The 14049-nt window shown below is 42.4% G+C and overlaps 4 protein-coding genes across 4 annotated transcripts; 2 read left to right on the top strand and 2 right to left on the bottom strand.

Annotated features, from left to right (window-relative positions):
• Window positions 1-3223: 3223 nt before the first annotated feature.
• LOC131262797 (uncharacterized) lies at window positions 3224-3933 on the top strand. Its single transcript, XM_058264872.1, has 3 exons — window positions 3224-3343; window positions 3408-3653; window positions 3712-3933. Exons 1-3 carry the CDS (start codon window positions 3253-3255, stop codon window positions 3870-3872), a joined length of 498 nt encoding a protein of 165 aa, XP_058120855.1. The 5' UTR covers window positions 3224-3252; the 3' UTR covers window positions 3873-3933.
• On the bottom strand, window positions 3901-4797 carry LOC131262796 (large ribosomal subunit protein uL4m). The gene has a single exon (XM_058264871.1). It carries the CDS (start codon window positions 4760-4762, stop codon window positions 3959-3961), a length of 804 nt encoding a protein of 267 aa, XP_058120854.1. The 5' UTR covers window positions 4763-4797; the 3' UTR covers window positions 3901-3958.
• A 1038-nt stretch (window positions 4798-5835) lies between these two features.
• On the top strand, window positions 5836-9643 carry LOC131267174 (NF-kappa-B inhibitor cactus). Its single transcript, XM_058269963.1, has 5 exons — window positions 5836-6507; window positions 6569-6909; window positions 8191-8279; window positions 8357-8602; window positions 8983-9643. Exons 1-5 carry the CDS (start codon window positions 6131-6133, stop codon window positions 9052-9054), a joined length of 1125 nt encoding a protein of 374 aa, XP_058125946.1. The 5' UTR covers window positions 5836-6130; the 3' UTR covers window positions 9055-9643.
• Window positions 9644-9687: 44 nt separating this feature from the next.
• Window positions 9688-14002, bottom strand: LOC131267173 (glycogen phosphorylase). Its single transcript, XM_058269962.1, has 5 exons — window positions 13351-14002; window positions 12463-12694; window positions 12088-12384; window positions 10359-11965; window positions 9688-10282 (listed from the first exon to the last, which is right to left on the bottom strand). Exons 1-5 carry the CDS (start codon window positions 13591-13593, stop codon window positions 10133-10135), a joined length of 2529 nt encoding a protein of 842 aa, XP_058125945.1. The 5' UTR covers window positions 13594-14002; the 3' UTR covers window positions 9688-10132.
• Between the last annotated feature and the right edge of the window lie 47 nt (window positions 14003-14049).

Below are 14049 nucleotides of genomic sequence, written 5' to 3'. Positions count from 1 at the left end.
TACTCATGCAATTTATATTCAGACTAGGAAACGATACATAAAATTTCATTGTTTAACGTCTGTGATAGCTTCGGAAAAGAAGCAACACGCAGTATTAGACATTCATTAAACACGTCTTGCTTGAAGCCAAGCGTACGCCTAATGACTAGCGCATACTGTATATATCTATGCACCCTCTGTATAGATTTAACTTATCCACGTGACTTTACATGCCTATGCTTGAGAGCAACTAAGAGCATGGCTAGTTAATCCTTTGAATAAGAAATGAACACTTTATCATGTGCTGACACAAGATGATGAAATGTAAACATGGGCGTTGTGAAAAGGATTTCAGTGTAGAAAACAAGGTGCTTAGGTGCCACCTACTCAAAAACTGAATTTCTGATTCTTTCCACAAGCTCTCCGTAGCCATTCCGTTTCGTTTGATGTTGCGTTATCGGCAGAAAAGCCGTTAATTTCAAACGAATTCAATAGCTTAGGTGGTAACTTTTCGCACTCGGTGTAAGCAATCTTTTTCACGATTCCTATTCGTGGGTTTAAAAATGAATGGTGCAATGATGCACGTAATCGTCACCGTTTCGATGCGATAGCACATGCAACTGTGTGATAAATGGAAGAACCCTAAGATCAAAGACAACTTACTGCGAGGGAGTTGCTCTACAGAAGCAGTTCCAACTAGCCCCTTTCTTTAAAATCTTTAATAATCTATGCGAATTATCGTTTCTTTTCGCTTTCAAAATGTTATCACTTGTTGGGTGGAGCTTAGTGAAATACATTTCTAGAGTTAAATGAACACATTTCCGAAATGTTTTTTTTTCGTATTTCAGATACTAGTCTATCGGTCTTTGCATTTCACTGAAATACATATGTTCATTATTTCTGTATTAATTAATTCTACATCGCTAAGTTGTCATTCTACTTCGTCTTGTATTTTTATTGAAAAAATCTAGTTTTTTGCTGGTTATCTATTTTTTTTCGCTTAAATATCACTTAGGCTAAAACCAATGCCATTGTGTCTCACAAAACTTGAACCAACATTCGTATTCATTCTTTTCTCTGAGACATTCTTTCTCAAGCCATCTCCTAAATAGAGCACAGTCCACACACTTAAAAAAAATGGTTGGATACACTTCATTTCTACACTTTTTGTCAACAAGAACAAGCTAGTAGAGAACAAGCAGGTCTGGTCTCCTATCTATCCACCGCAGAAAACCAAAGCCATTGTATTTGTTGTTTCTTATTTCAGCAGCAGCATTTATATTTTATACTTCACTTAGGATTACAAGGTGAATTTAAAATTAAAGAAAAACAGGTGGATTATATTTGGATCTTGATACACCCGAGCTCGAACGCCTGAGCATAGATTGTGTACATACATTATCCAGACCATCTTCAACATGTACATCACTGTATGCCTTGGCGGAGCCAAAATCCTGGACACTAACGTCGAGTGCAGTTGCATGTTATTAGTACATTATGTTTCGCGAAGGCATTTTCAATGTACGGGAATTGGCCCTCGGTTTGTTTACTTATTGCCTAGCTTCGGCAAACTTCGTGCGCTGCCAAGGGTCTGTATCGGCATGCGCCAAGCATAGGCGGAGTCAACTCTCCAATCCAGCTTTCGGCTCGAAAGGAAGCAGAATGGTAGATTCTAGTTTATTTTTCTTCTGTGTATGAAAGCACGAGCAAAAGTTTCTTTTCGTTTTTCTTTTCACAAATAAAAGTGCATTCAATGTCGTCTTACCGCTTCTGCAGAACGCGCAAGTTGAAATGAGCGACAAAAACAAGGTTTTATATACAAGCGCCCATGCCAGTAGCAGCTATTGCACTTACCCCGAAATTTCTTCCTTCGTGATGATTATGCTGCTGGCTTATATGCCATAAATTGCGATTTGTATTCTGTTCTTGACTATTTCTTTTGTTCGTTATTGATCTTCTCAGCAAAATGTTCAAAATCCATACAACAACGGTATGCAGCATACGCAGCTTGAATTTATATTTATTTATGTGCTTTCAAATAGACCGCTATATGTGTTTATGTTAACATGCTCTTATACAACATATTCTTTAGCGTATCCAAATGATGAAATAAATCAAACCTAGTCAATAACCAGACCAAAAATTCATTACCTTTTATTACTGTCAAAAATTTGAGTTTCATACATAAAAAATTTAAATTAAAATTGCATACATGATTATAACTTGTCTCCAGAAACAATGAATAGGCACTTGCCACACGACACTGTAACATTCATATGGAAAGCTTTTTGAAGATGGATAACGATGAGACACGAGATGACTAGTGTTGAGTCAAGTAACACTTTTTGATGTGCCGTATTGTGGTACTACATACAGTTTATTGTGCTGTGCTTCTGTGGTATCACAGTAAATTGTCATACAAAATGACTATTTGTTCAACTTCAAATAAAAAGTTCGATTATTGATAGTTATTAATAGTTCTGTGCACAATGTTTTTGCGAATCTCTTTTATATAACATATAATCAGTACATTAAAACTCACTTAATATTATATTTGATGAAGAATATTTCGCTATTTTGCTAGTGGTTGAAGTATTTTTCTTTTTTTTTTTCAACATCGCAGAATTGGGAAAAAAATCGTTCGCATGCCTTTGAAACGAAAGAGCTTTTATAACTCGAAGTTTCTCAAAAACCTTTCAACAACAACAACAGCTCACATGCCACTGATGATGCAGGTATGCAAAGCATAAGTATAATTGGTATTAGCTACAAGCTTGTATGTTCTTTTCCTCAAACTGCAGTTAAATTAAACTGTTGATTGAAAATGTACGGGTATATTTGTTTGACAGTCGAATCGGTAATTCAAGGACATCGAACCGGGAATACCATTCTTGGAATCTTTCGATTCAAATCCGGATCTCCGAATCCGAATCCCATTCCGTCATATCATACATGCTCATATAATGCCGATTTTTCATATGATGTGTTTAATTCAATGAATGATTTACATAAGAATACTAGTATAGTTGACATTATTCTTCTAATTGAATTCAAATTGTATTGCGAGTCCCAAACAAATCAAATCTGATTCGAGTCTCAAACAAATCAAATCTGATTCGAATCCCAATCGAATCAATCTTCAGAATCCGTCAAATGGGATCTAAATCTTTAGAATCCGTCAAAAGCGATTCGAATCTTTGGAATCCGTCTAGGGATCGAGTCTTCGAATCTTCCCAATCCCGATTCTGTGCTCTGCACACAACACTATTCAAGATGACGCTAGATGCCAGAGAAATTCTTAATCATTTGAACCATTTAGGATATCGTAACATCACAGCAGAACAGCTAAAAGAATTTCAAAAAGGTGAGGAGTGAAGTTGTCAGCATGTGTATTTTACGAACAATAGAACACTTATTTCTTTTGGTAGATTTGAACAAGCTCATCAAGTTCGATACGCGGCTGAACACGACGGATGACCAAAGAAGCACCGACGAAACTACACCAACAGAATCTGTATTCGACCGTTTGCATTCTGAAAAAACAATCAGCTATAAAGCAAAAGTTGTTCGACCCCCCAAGAAGGGAATGCAATGCGATTTTTCGGATAAAGAAAACCAAACATTGGCTAAGCATCATGCTTCAATCCCAAACAACGACAAACCCAGCAAAATGTGTAAGTCACCATATTTGTTGGGCGATGATCAGAAGTTGATTGAGTTAATTGTTTGTAGGGATTAGACCAAAAAGTAACCAGAGCGTTCGGCGAGGTGATCCTGTGGCCTTATATCATGCGTACCAGAAGGATTGGAACAAATTTAAACAGAAACTACCTGGTGAAAACGATCATTCGGAGTTGCGATGGAAAATACGGACTCGACTGTTGGGAGAGTGACCCAGTACAAATGTGCTTAATGTAAATGAGACATAATTATACACATTTCCACTATACGAGTACTAAATCTTGTTTTAGTTTTTATTTTATTTGTCGTATCTAAATTTGGACATCAAAGCACGAGCATCAGTACGATTTAGGTGTTCTAAAAGTTTCCGCTCGATGTCCTTAATCGCACTTTCTGTTAAAACCAGTGTATTGTGTTTCAACATGGAATATACATTCAGCCCGTACACAGGCATCAAGTTGATGTGGTTGATGGTTTCAGCACCAACAGAAATGTTCGTCGGCAAAACATCCGACGAGTCGACGAACAAAACTGAAGGACCCCACAGTCGTGCGGCTACTAAATCTTTCAAGTACTGTGGATCATCGGTTGGAATTTCTAAATCATTCACCACGTGTAGATCGTCTTGTGCCAATTTAATCGACAATGTTGATACAAGTCCGAGCACTCTATTGTAGAAGGGCAGCATGTAGAAATGTGTCGTTGGCGATCTTGGGCCGTGCGCGATGCCTCCTCCTCTCCACAGGGGGGATCTAATGGAGCCATGTCGTGCCCTTCCTAAGCCTTTTTGTGGCCAAGGTTTTCGCCCTCCACCTCGCACTTCGTTCCTGGTTTTCGTGTGAGCAAAGCTCACAAACCTATACTTCCTCTGCCATTCAATGTTTTGATGAACGATATCTATCCGTGGAGCCGCACCAAATATAGAATTGTTCAGTTCAATGATTCCAACTTTTTTCTCCTCCACTGTGCTCATGTTCTCTAGCCACACTTGTCGAGGAGGACTCCATTCCGATAGCACTTTTGGAAGCGCACTCGTGCTTGCACTAGCTTTGGCGATGTTTGAGCACACTGAGGTATTCAGAATATTTAGGATTTTCAACATCTTCCGGCAATCTTTCGTAACAGCAGACCAGCAACGAGATGTCTCACAAAGTGAGGTAAACACATTAGAGATGGGATTCTTTGAAATGTTTTGGAACGGAGTGGAACTGGGATCAACAACCTTCGGAGCAAGTCCGCGTAACTGGGTGCAAAGAACCTGTAATGGTGACTGCGTGTATAAAAACAGGTGTGTATAAAAACCAGTGTTCTTCTTCTTCTTCTTCTTCTTCTTCGGCGAGGGTTTACTCCAGTGCGGCTATTGAATCCAGCTTTCTGGGCTTTCGCAAGCTAACCTGGAGACATAGACCTCTATTGGTTAAGGACTGGCTACTGAAGGCCATATGTCCTGATTTTCTGTGGTTGTTCTGATTTTCTGTAGGTGTCACATTTTGACTGCCACCATGCGGCCAGGAGCACTGCTAGCCAATCACGCTAGTGCGCAGTCAAAATGTGGCTGTTCACCCGCCGTCACGAAAGGAATATTTCCTTCCGTTTGTCAGATCGCACGAAACTCGTGATCCACTTAATTACTCAAACAGCAAGAGATGTGCGTCGACTAGGATTTCTCTGACTTGACTCGAGCTCCAGCTCGGCGACACCACGTGGTCGTGCTTAAGATAACCTTACTTTTTCGCTAACCCTTTCAGGAACCTCGTGCACTGCTAACCATCCGCTCTGATGCGACGCCGAACTGGAACTGAAACAGGCAGGTCCGGATAGTGCACCTATCCCACCGGTGTACACGTAAATAACTGGCTGGACGGTCCGTCATAGTTCACTATGTGTACAAAAAAAGACTGGGCGGACGGTGCACCTACCCGTCGTATATCCACGTAAAGAACAGGCCGGACGGTCCTGCTCAGTTCACTGCGTGTGTAAAACATGAAAAGATCCGCACGGTGCACCTACCCGTCGCTTTTCGTCGCGTTCCAAAGAACCTGTAGTCTCCTACATTCTGCGGAACTGGGTGCATCATCTCTCTCATTGGAACGGATCGTTCCAGCTAGGTGCTTCACGGAACTCGCAACACTAATTGCTATCTTTCAGTCTGCAACAAATAGTCGAATGAGTCGGACGCGCCACGGTAAACATACAGTGTGTAGCGTTAGCGTGTGCATCCTAGTAAAACAAGTGTTTTCTTAATCATTGTGTGTGGAAGTTAGTCTCAATCGCTACCTGCTGTGGTAGCTCTCATTGCTCATCGAATGAAATTCTAGTTGATGAGCCCGTGCAAACAACGAAACGTATACCGCGCCATTTTTCTATCATTTTGCCTTTTACACGACGATCTGCTCTTTCAAACGCATCGAACAATTGGCCCTGATAGTGAAACGTACTCTGGAAAAAGAGGACTACATTTGTGTGAACAATGCATTCAACACGAGGAGCAGCAATGAATAAAGTTTCGATTACAGATTCCAGTGGTCCGCTTGTGCCTGAAAAGAAGGATTTCTGCGATAGTGCCAATACAGACTCGGGGTTCCTTTCTGGACATAACCTCAATTCGTCTGAAAATATTTCATCCAGCGAAACATTTGCCGAACCTGGCAAACCGCTGGACCACGCAGACGGTTCCGCACTTGCTTCAAACGTAAAGCAAAGTGCTGAAACCCATTTGGACTCTGGAATGATACCAGATGGAGAGCCCGATTCTAACTACGGTATAATGGACATTTGCGAACGTTTGGACCGACTGATGAAGCGTGATTGGGTGCAATGTTATCAGCAAAACGAGCTGGGGGATACGTAAGTTTCCAGTAGGGAAAGCAGAACATTGATGAACGGGGTTTAATATTCATCTTTGTAGCTCGCTCCATTTGGCGGTGTATGAGGGTAACCATGAATTCATCTCGCGTCTGTTAGCGAATGCTCCTCGGCAGTTTCTTAACATCCAAAATGATTCGGCACAAACGGCAATGCATTTGGCAGTCGTGATGGACCAACCGAAAATTGTACGACAGTTGTTGCTTGCCGGCATCAACCAAACGGTGCGAGATGCAAACGGAAACACCGCCCTCCATTTGGCGTGTGTCTATGGAAAGATTGCTTCTGTCAAGGAGCTGCTACTTCCATTGAATTCCGCCGAATTGCAACAGGGTGTTGGGCATTTCACAATGCCACAGGATCTGGAGCTATGGAACTACGACGGTGAGTAAACATTCCAAGCTAAATATTTAATTTTCGAGTCTGCGTCTAATGTCATGTGCATAATGACGAAAGAATAAATTCATTCATCACTGCATCATCCGTCTTCTGCCAGGGACGCGATATTATCCAATGCCATTTATGGGCAAAGCGTCGTCTGTTTAATAATAGCGCGAATGGTCGGTTGTATCCGACCGAGATGACTTCGCGTATGCGGCAGAGATAGATAGAGTCCAGAAGTAGAGGAGTTCTAATTATAAAATGTTGTCTCTAAAATTAGCCCCCAATGCGCTTGATCTTACCGTCTGCGCAAGATCGTGATTATTTTGGTTTAAAATGTCGGCCGTTTTCCATCGGAATGTATGTGAATCACGAAACTGTGCATTTGGGAATATGGTATACCAACACCGCCACAGCGTTTGCACAACATGGTCTCGTAAACGGTTGGAAAATCCAACTTTCTACGCCGCAAAGTGTGTTTCCCACATTCACTGAAATCCCGGTCCCCGACCCATTTGCCAAGGCTGGGAAATACACAGTGTCTGAGCACGCTCTTGAATTGCAATCGCAGCTGAACGAACGTTATGTATTGGGTTTTTCCCAATATTTTGTAAAACGTCATATGCGGACACCACCACAGCTAGCTACAAATGGTAGGAGGAATCACCACCCCTTGGCACCATGTAAAATTGTTTGTTGCGCTATTTATAAGTGTTGGTAAAGCATGTGGCCGCGTGCTTTGATACCGTAAGCAAGCTGTGTTTTCTATCCACCCATGAGCACAAATTGTTTTCCTTTCTATCGGGTGATGGCCGTTCCTATCGCTTAGCATCTTCTCTAAAATGAGCTAACCATCTGAGGAAAAATATTCAAAGCCCTTATATGCTGCCAATCGAACCGGTGATGCTGATAAAATATGCCAAAGTTTCTTCGATTACCCATCTCCTCGGCGATATCATGACTTTCCGCAAGACAACGCAAAGACAATCAGGATGTGGATCCATTTGCAATCAGGTTTTTACTTCATCTCGCTTAGATTGGGAATTCCATAAAATGTGGTTGGGAATTCCATAAAATGTGCTGCGTCTTATAATGGCACTAGTATGTGTATGCCTGCGTAGCGTAAATCTGTTAATAAATAAAATAATGTAATCTGTTAATGATTTTTTGAATCCTCGTTTCACGGGGAAAGCGCGGGGTTTATCTCAAAATTTCCAACCAATTCTACAAACGTATACAGTCGACTAATGAATGGTTCAAATATTTTGTTTCCCCCTTATAAAGGTAAAACTTGTGTTCACCTGGCTGCCGAAACGGGGAGCATAGAAATTCTTCGGTATTTGATCGAAGCTGGAGCTGACATAAACGCGCGGGTATGTACCTTAATTAGTTTGATCGATTAACAACGATCGATAATGATATTCCATCTTCTCACCATTGTCCCCTACAGGAAGGAAAGTCAGGACACACTGCGCTGCATATTAGCATCGAGCGAGGCAATGAAGAATTGGCCAATTTCCTTCTTGACGAATGCCCACGTATCAGTCTGGAAGCTGTTACGTACGCTGGATTGACGGCCTATCAACTTGCTCTCATCCAAGACAAGCGAATCCTGTTGAACGACCTTACGAAGCGAGGAGCTGAACAAATTTCTCTCCCTGAGAGCGATATTGAGTCCGATTCTGAAGATGAAATGGTAAGCTAAGAACAGAAAGTAGAATAAGTGAAAACAGCATTGTTTTACATGCATTTGTATTTTTCTGTCAATTTCGGCCTGCCGCTTTTCAAAGAATCTTACGCTCGTACTTTTCGGAGATTTAGCACGAAACGTGATATTTTTAGATACACTTTGCTGTTGATTAGTTGTAAGGTCTAACAGTTACGGTTAGGAACTTGCTCGTAATATGGAAGTAGATTTTTTGTATCTTTCCTACGGTGTGTATGTGTGTGTGTGTGAGTTGTCTTTGTCGTCAGCTGTCGATTACCGTTTATGTTGCCATTGCAATATTGTAAACACTTTCATAGTTAATGGTGGATCTCTCTTTTTAACCAAGCATATGATTTCACATTCCACAGATTAATAACTACTACGGTACGAATGCGTTCTCTGCAACTTTCCCGGGACTGTCGGTTATCAATGTGTCGTAATGTCACATGCCACCATTCTTCCCCCAATAAATCACAACCACGCAAGTGAAGCACACAATCCATTTGTGCAGAAAACGGTAGTACACGCACAACAAATATACCGCACCTCCGATGCTAAAGAGCGAAGACAAAGCTCTCGACCAATACGCATCACAAGTGCCTTAGGCTAATTGTAAAAGTGGAACGGAAAAATATAGCACATTGTATTCTACGCTGTTACTAAAACGAAACAAAAGTTGCGATAATATAATTTTGTAAAAATTTTGTCTAGATGATTTTCTTTTCTCTTATGATCTTCGTGGATCCTTAAAAATACACATTTGACATAATCCAGATTTAGCCCCACTCGACCCATTTGCCATACATCATTGAGAGTAGTTAAGAAAAATACATTATTATCCATATGGGACATAATACATTTTTGAGGGTTGGAGCAGAAACTTACTGTCTTCAATTGCCAGCCATAACAAAGCACCTTTCGTACTGAAAGGTAAATATATACATATGTACGATTAACCTAACTTGTAAGAAAAAGGAATGTAAAATTATAACTACAAATATAAGTATATATTTTGATTACCTGTGTAAACCATTTAATTTGATGTTTCTCTTAGCTACCTTTGTCATGAGTAATTATCGCTCACCGATTCTCTGTTTTTTTCGCAGCCGACAAACGGAACATTTTCGGCCTCATTTGAAACAACTTATTCGTTTTTTGCCAACATTTTATATTATCGATAGTAACATGATGAATATAACGGACGATTGCAAAAGAAAATATAAGAAACTAATAACACTAAACGATCCATGGTTACAATGTGTGCTATAGAACTAAATCCCCATTTTTAACATAATATTTGTGATTTTTATTACTTTGTTGTTAGTTATAGTATCGATGGCACCCAAGATGAGAGTATGTCCCAGGCTAATCTCAAAGCGAACATAGTTTCAACATTACTTTCTCCACCGGCTACGGCATCGATGTCGGTGTAGTGTGCATGTACCGGCAGTGGCAAAATAAACTTCGTTGACATCGTGTAGTCATCGAATGTGCTCAAGCTGTTTGCCTGCCTTGCACTTACTTCGCTACGCCTGGGTTCGGGAGTTTCTCCCAGCTAGGCTCAATACCCCAGATTTCGCGAGCGTATTCGGCGATAGTGCGATCGCTAGAGAATTTGCCACTGGTGGCGATGTTATTGATTGACATCTCCAACCACTTGGATTGATCCTAAAAAGACGCAGAAAAATACCGTAAATATTAGATAATGGACTGGAACAGTCCACATCGAACAGTAAACACGCACCTGATACACGGCGGACACACGATCTTGTGTTTTGATGTAGGACTCGAAGTCGGCAAACAGATAGTAGCGGTCGTATTTCAACAACACATTGGCCAGATCCTGGAACTCATGGGGATTGCCTGGGCTGAAGAAACCACCCTGAATCTGGTCAACGCACTGCTTGATGTCCGGGTTGGAATTGTAGTAATCGTAGGCATTGTAGCCACGACACTTCAAATCCTCTACTTCTTCAACGGTCATGCCAAAGATGAAAATGTTTTCATTGCCCATCTCTTCGGCCATCTCTACGTTGGCTCCATCTAGCGTGCCAATGGTAAGAGCGCCGTTCAACTGGAACTTCATGTTACCCGTTCCAGACGCCTCCGTGCCGGCGGTCGAGATCTGCTCGGACAGATCCGCAGCCGGCATAATTTTCTCCGCCAGCGTCACGCGATAGTTCTCGAGGAAGATAACCTTCAGCTTGTCTCCGACGATTGGATCATTATTGACCACATTTCCTACAGCGCAGATCAGTTTGATGATTTGCTTCGCGATGTAATAGCCCGGGGCTGCCTTGCCTCCGATCATGATCGTGCGCGGCGTGAAGTTGGCGGTGGGATCGCGCTTGATACGATTGTACAGAGTGATGATGTGCAGGCAATTCAGCAGCTGCCGTTTGTACTCGTGGATGCGCTTCACTTGAATGTCGAACATCGAGGCCGGATTCACCTTTACACCGTAGTCCTTCTCCAGCAGCTGCGCTAGCTTGAGCTTATTTTCCTGCTTGACGCGTGCCACGGCCCGCTGGAATGTGGGGTCCTTCGACCACTTCTTCAGCTGCTGCAACTGTTCCAGATGCACAGGCCACTCGTCGCCGATCTTCTCCGCGATTAAATCGGACAAACCGGGATTGCACAGCAGCAACCAACGACGGGGCGTGATGCCATTCGTTTTGTTCTGAAACTTCTCCGGTGTCATCTCGAAGAAGCTCTTGAAGATGTCCTTCTTAATGATCTCCGAGTGGATGGCGGCAACGCCATTAACGGCGTGTGAGCCTACAATCGACAGGTTCGCCATATTGATGCGCTTCTCGCCGTCTTCCTCAACAAGTGAAAGGGATCGCATGCGGCCAAAATCACCGGGGAAGCGCTTTTCAACTTCTTGTAAATGCAAAAAGTTAATATGATAAATGATTTCCAGATGACGCGGCAGGATCGACTGCAACATTGATACTGGCCAGCGTTCTAATGCCTCCGGCAAGACGGTATGATTGGTGTAGGCGCATGTGCGCACCACAATGTCCCAAGCCTTCTCCCAGCTAAGCTTTTCATCGTCGATTAGGATGCGCATCAGCTCCGGAATGGCAAGTGACGGATGTGTGTCGTTGAGCTGGATTGCAACCTTGTTCGGGAAGTCATCAAACGACGTGCGAACAGCATCACGTGATCCAAACTTAGAGGCCTTGTAGCGACGCACGATGTCCTGCAGCGTGGCTGCGCACATGAAGTACTCTTGCTTTAGACGTAATTCCTTACCCTCGAAGAAGTTATCATTTGGATAGAGAACGCGAGAAATATTCTCCGCAAGATTACGATCCAACACAGCCTGGATGTAGTCACCATCATTGACTGCGAGTAAATCAAAATATTACCTGTTAAGTAGAACTCGTTTGACCAATGCAACGTTACAGTTATGCAACATTAGCGGATGTCGATAAACGTATAACCAGCTTGGAAGATTGACTACTTACAAAATTTCAGATTAAAGTCAATCGGTGACTTGGCAGACCATAGACGCAGTGTGTTTACTACGATGTTGCCATATCCCGGCACTGGATTATCGTATGGCATGGCAAACACAGTCTGCGTATCGACCCACTTCTTGCCTTCCGGTGTATCAATCACGCGGCCATAGAAATGAATCGGGATCATGTACTCTGGACGTGCTTTTTCCCACGGATTACCATAACGTAGCCAGTCATCGGGTTCTTCCACCTGCTCGCCATTGCGAATTTTCTGAGCAAAGATACCGTACTCGTAACGAATGCCTGGAGAACAAAAAAACCAACATGTGATACTGAAAGTGAATAACTATGGTTTGCAAGCTCATATAACAACAAATATACCATATCCGTAAGCAGGCATTCCAAGAGTAGCCATTGAATCCAGGAAACAGGCTGCCAGGCGACCCAATCCACCATTACCAAGACCGGCATCCTCCTCCATCTCTTCCAGCTCCTCAATATCCAATCCAATCTGATACATGGCTTCATCGCATGCCGTCTGGATGCCCAAGTTGATCATAGTATTTTGCAGCGATCGGCCCATGTAGTACTCCAAGGACAAATAGTACACGCGCTACGTTAATGGGATGAAAAATCAGAAAAATAACAATATCCTTTACCTCGTTTTGAAAACACGGAAACTCATCATTCAGGCATAAGATGCGCCTCTCGCAAGTCATAATTAGGTCATTGTTATCGCTTGCGGCCGCCGATGATTCTTATCACCAACACGGCGGAACAAAATAACCAATTATTTTATTTATTTTACATTGATTGTTTGCAAGCATTATAGTTGTTCCTCTACAAGTTACTGAGGGCGACTCCTTTATGAGTGAGACAACCTCGATCATACTATTCGACCAGCGGCCGGCAACCTTATCGAAAGCGTAACCTTCGAGTGACATGCACCACATCATTCAAACACACAGCGAAAAACTTAGCAGAAAATAGAATAATGGCCAGGACGAAGGGATATTTAGAACCTTCCTTTTTTCACAGCCGAGATCGTGCATCGACCTCGTGATCACTCGATTGCTAACGAAGACATTCTACACGATCTCTTAGCTTTCATCACCGCTCGCTCCGAGGCAGTGTTACCATTCTATTACTGGCATTGACAATTAGAGGTCAAATTGAGGAAATATTGAGCTCATGGAGTACGCCACCACAGAGTTGGCCAACGGCGCTGGCTCCATTCGCTTTATTAGTTGATGGATAAAAATGGCCTACCTTGGGGTCCTTTTCGTAGTAGTACTGCTGAGTTCGAATCCATCGCGACACCAGATGATCCTTCACGGTGTGGGCGAGGGCGAAATAGTAGTCACGTACGGTGGCCACATTTCTGTCCTTAACTAAAGTGTAGTGAAGATGCCGATTGAAGTCCTTCTTGATTTCGTTCACATCCTCCAGCTGGGCGATGCCTCGCACACTGATCTGTTTCCTTTTATCCACATCTGACTGCGGTTTCGACATTTCGCAACTCTCTCAAAGCACTTGGGCGCAAATATTAAGATCCAAAACAGCTAGTAGGAAACACTGGAACAGGCCTGCGATTTGAAATCAACCAGGAAACAGCAAGTGTAACTGCGGTCCGCTCAACACCACTAGTGAACCGAGAATGGAGCTAACCGCTCGACTTGGTTGTTTCGTACGATACTGCTTCGGTCACCTTGTCGCAAGGTCATTCATGCGCACTAGCGCAGCCGAACTAGAGGTGCACGATCGTGGTGCAGGTTGGAATGAAAATTATCAATCATACGATATAGCTCAAATATAACTATGAAGTGAAACCATATATGTTGTAGTAGATCAATTAGGCAGTTTGGATCAAAATCTGCAACTACAATTAGTTAACGAATAAAAGAAAGTAAAAAATTATAGTACACATGTGCAAAGATTTAACGATACTAAAAACTTTTTTTCAACCCT

This window comes from Anopheles coustani, chromosome 2 (assembly GCF_943734705.1).
Source record: "Anopheles coustani chromosome 2, idAnoCousDA_361_x.2, whole genome shotgun sequence".
Classification (NCBI taxonomy): Eukaryota; Metazoa; Arthropoda; class Insecta; order Diptera; family Culicidae; genus Anopheles; species Anopheles coustani.
The sequence above is the reverse complement of the archived record's forward strand: the minus strand, read 5'-3'. Positions and strand labels throughout refer to the sequence as shown.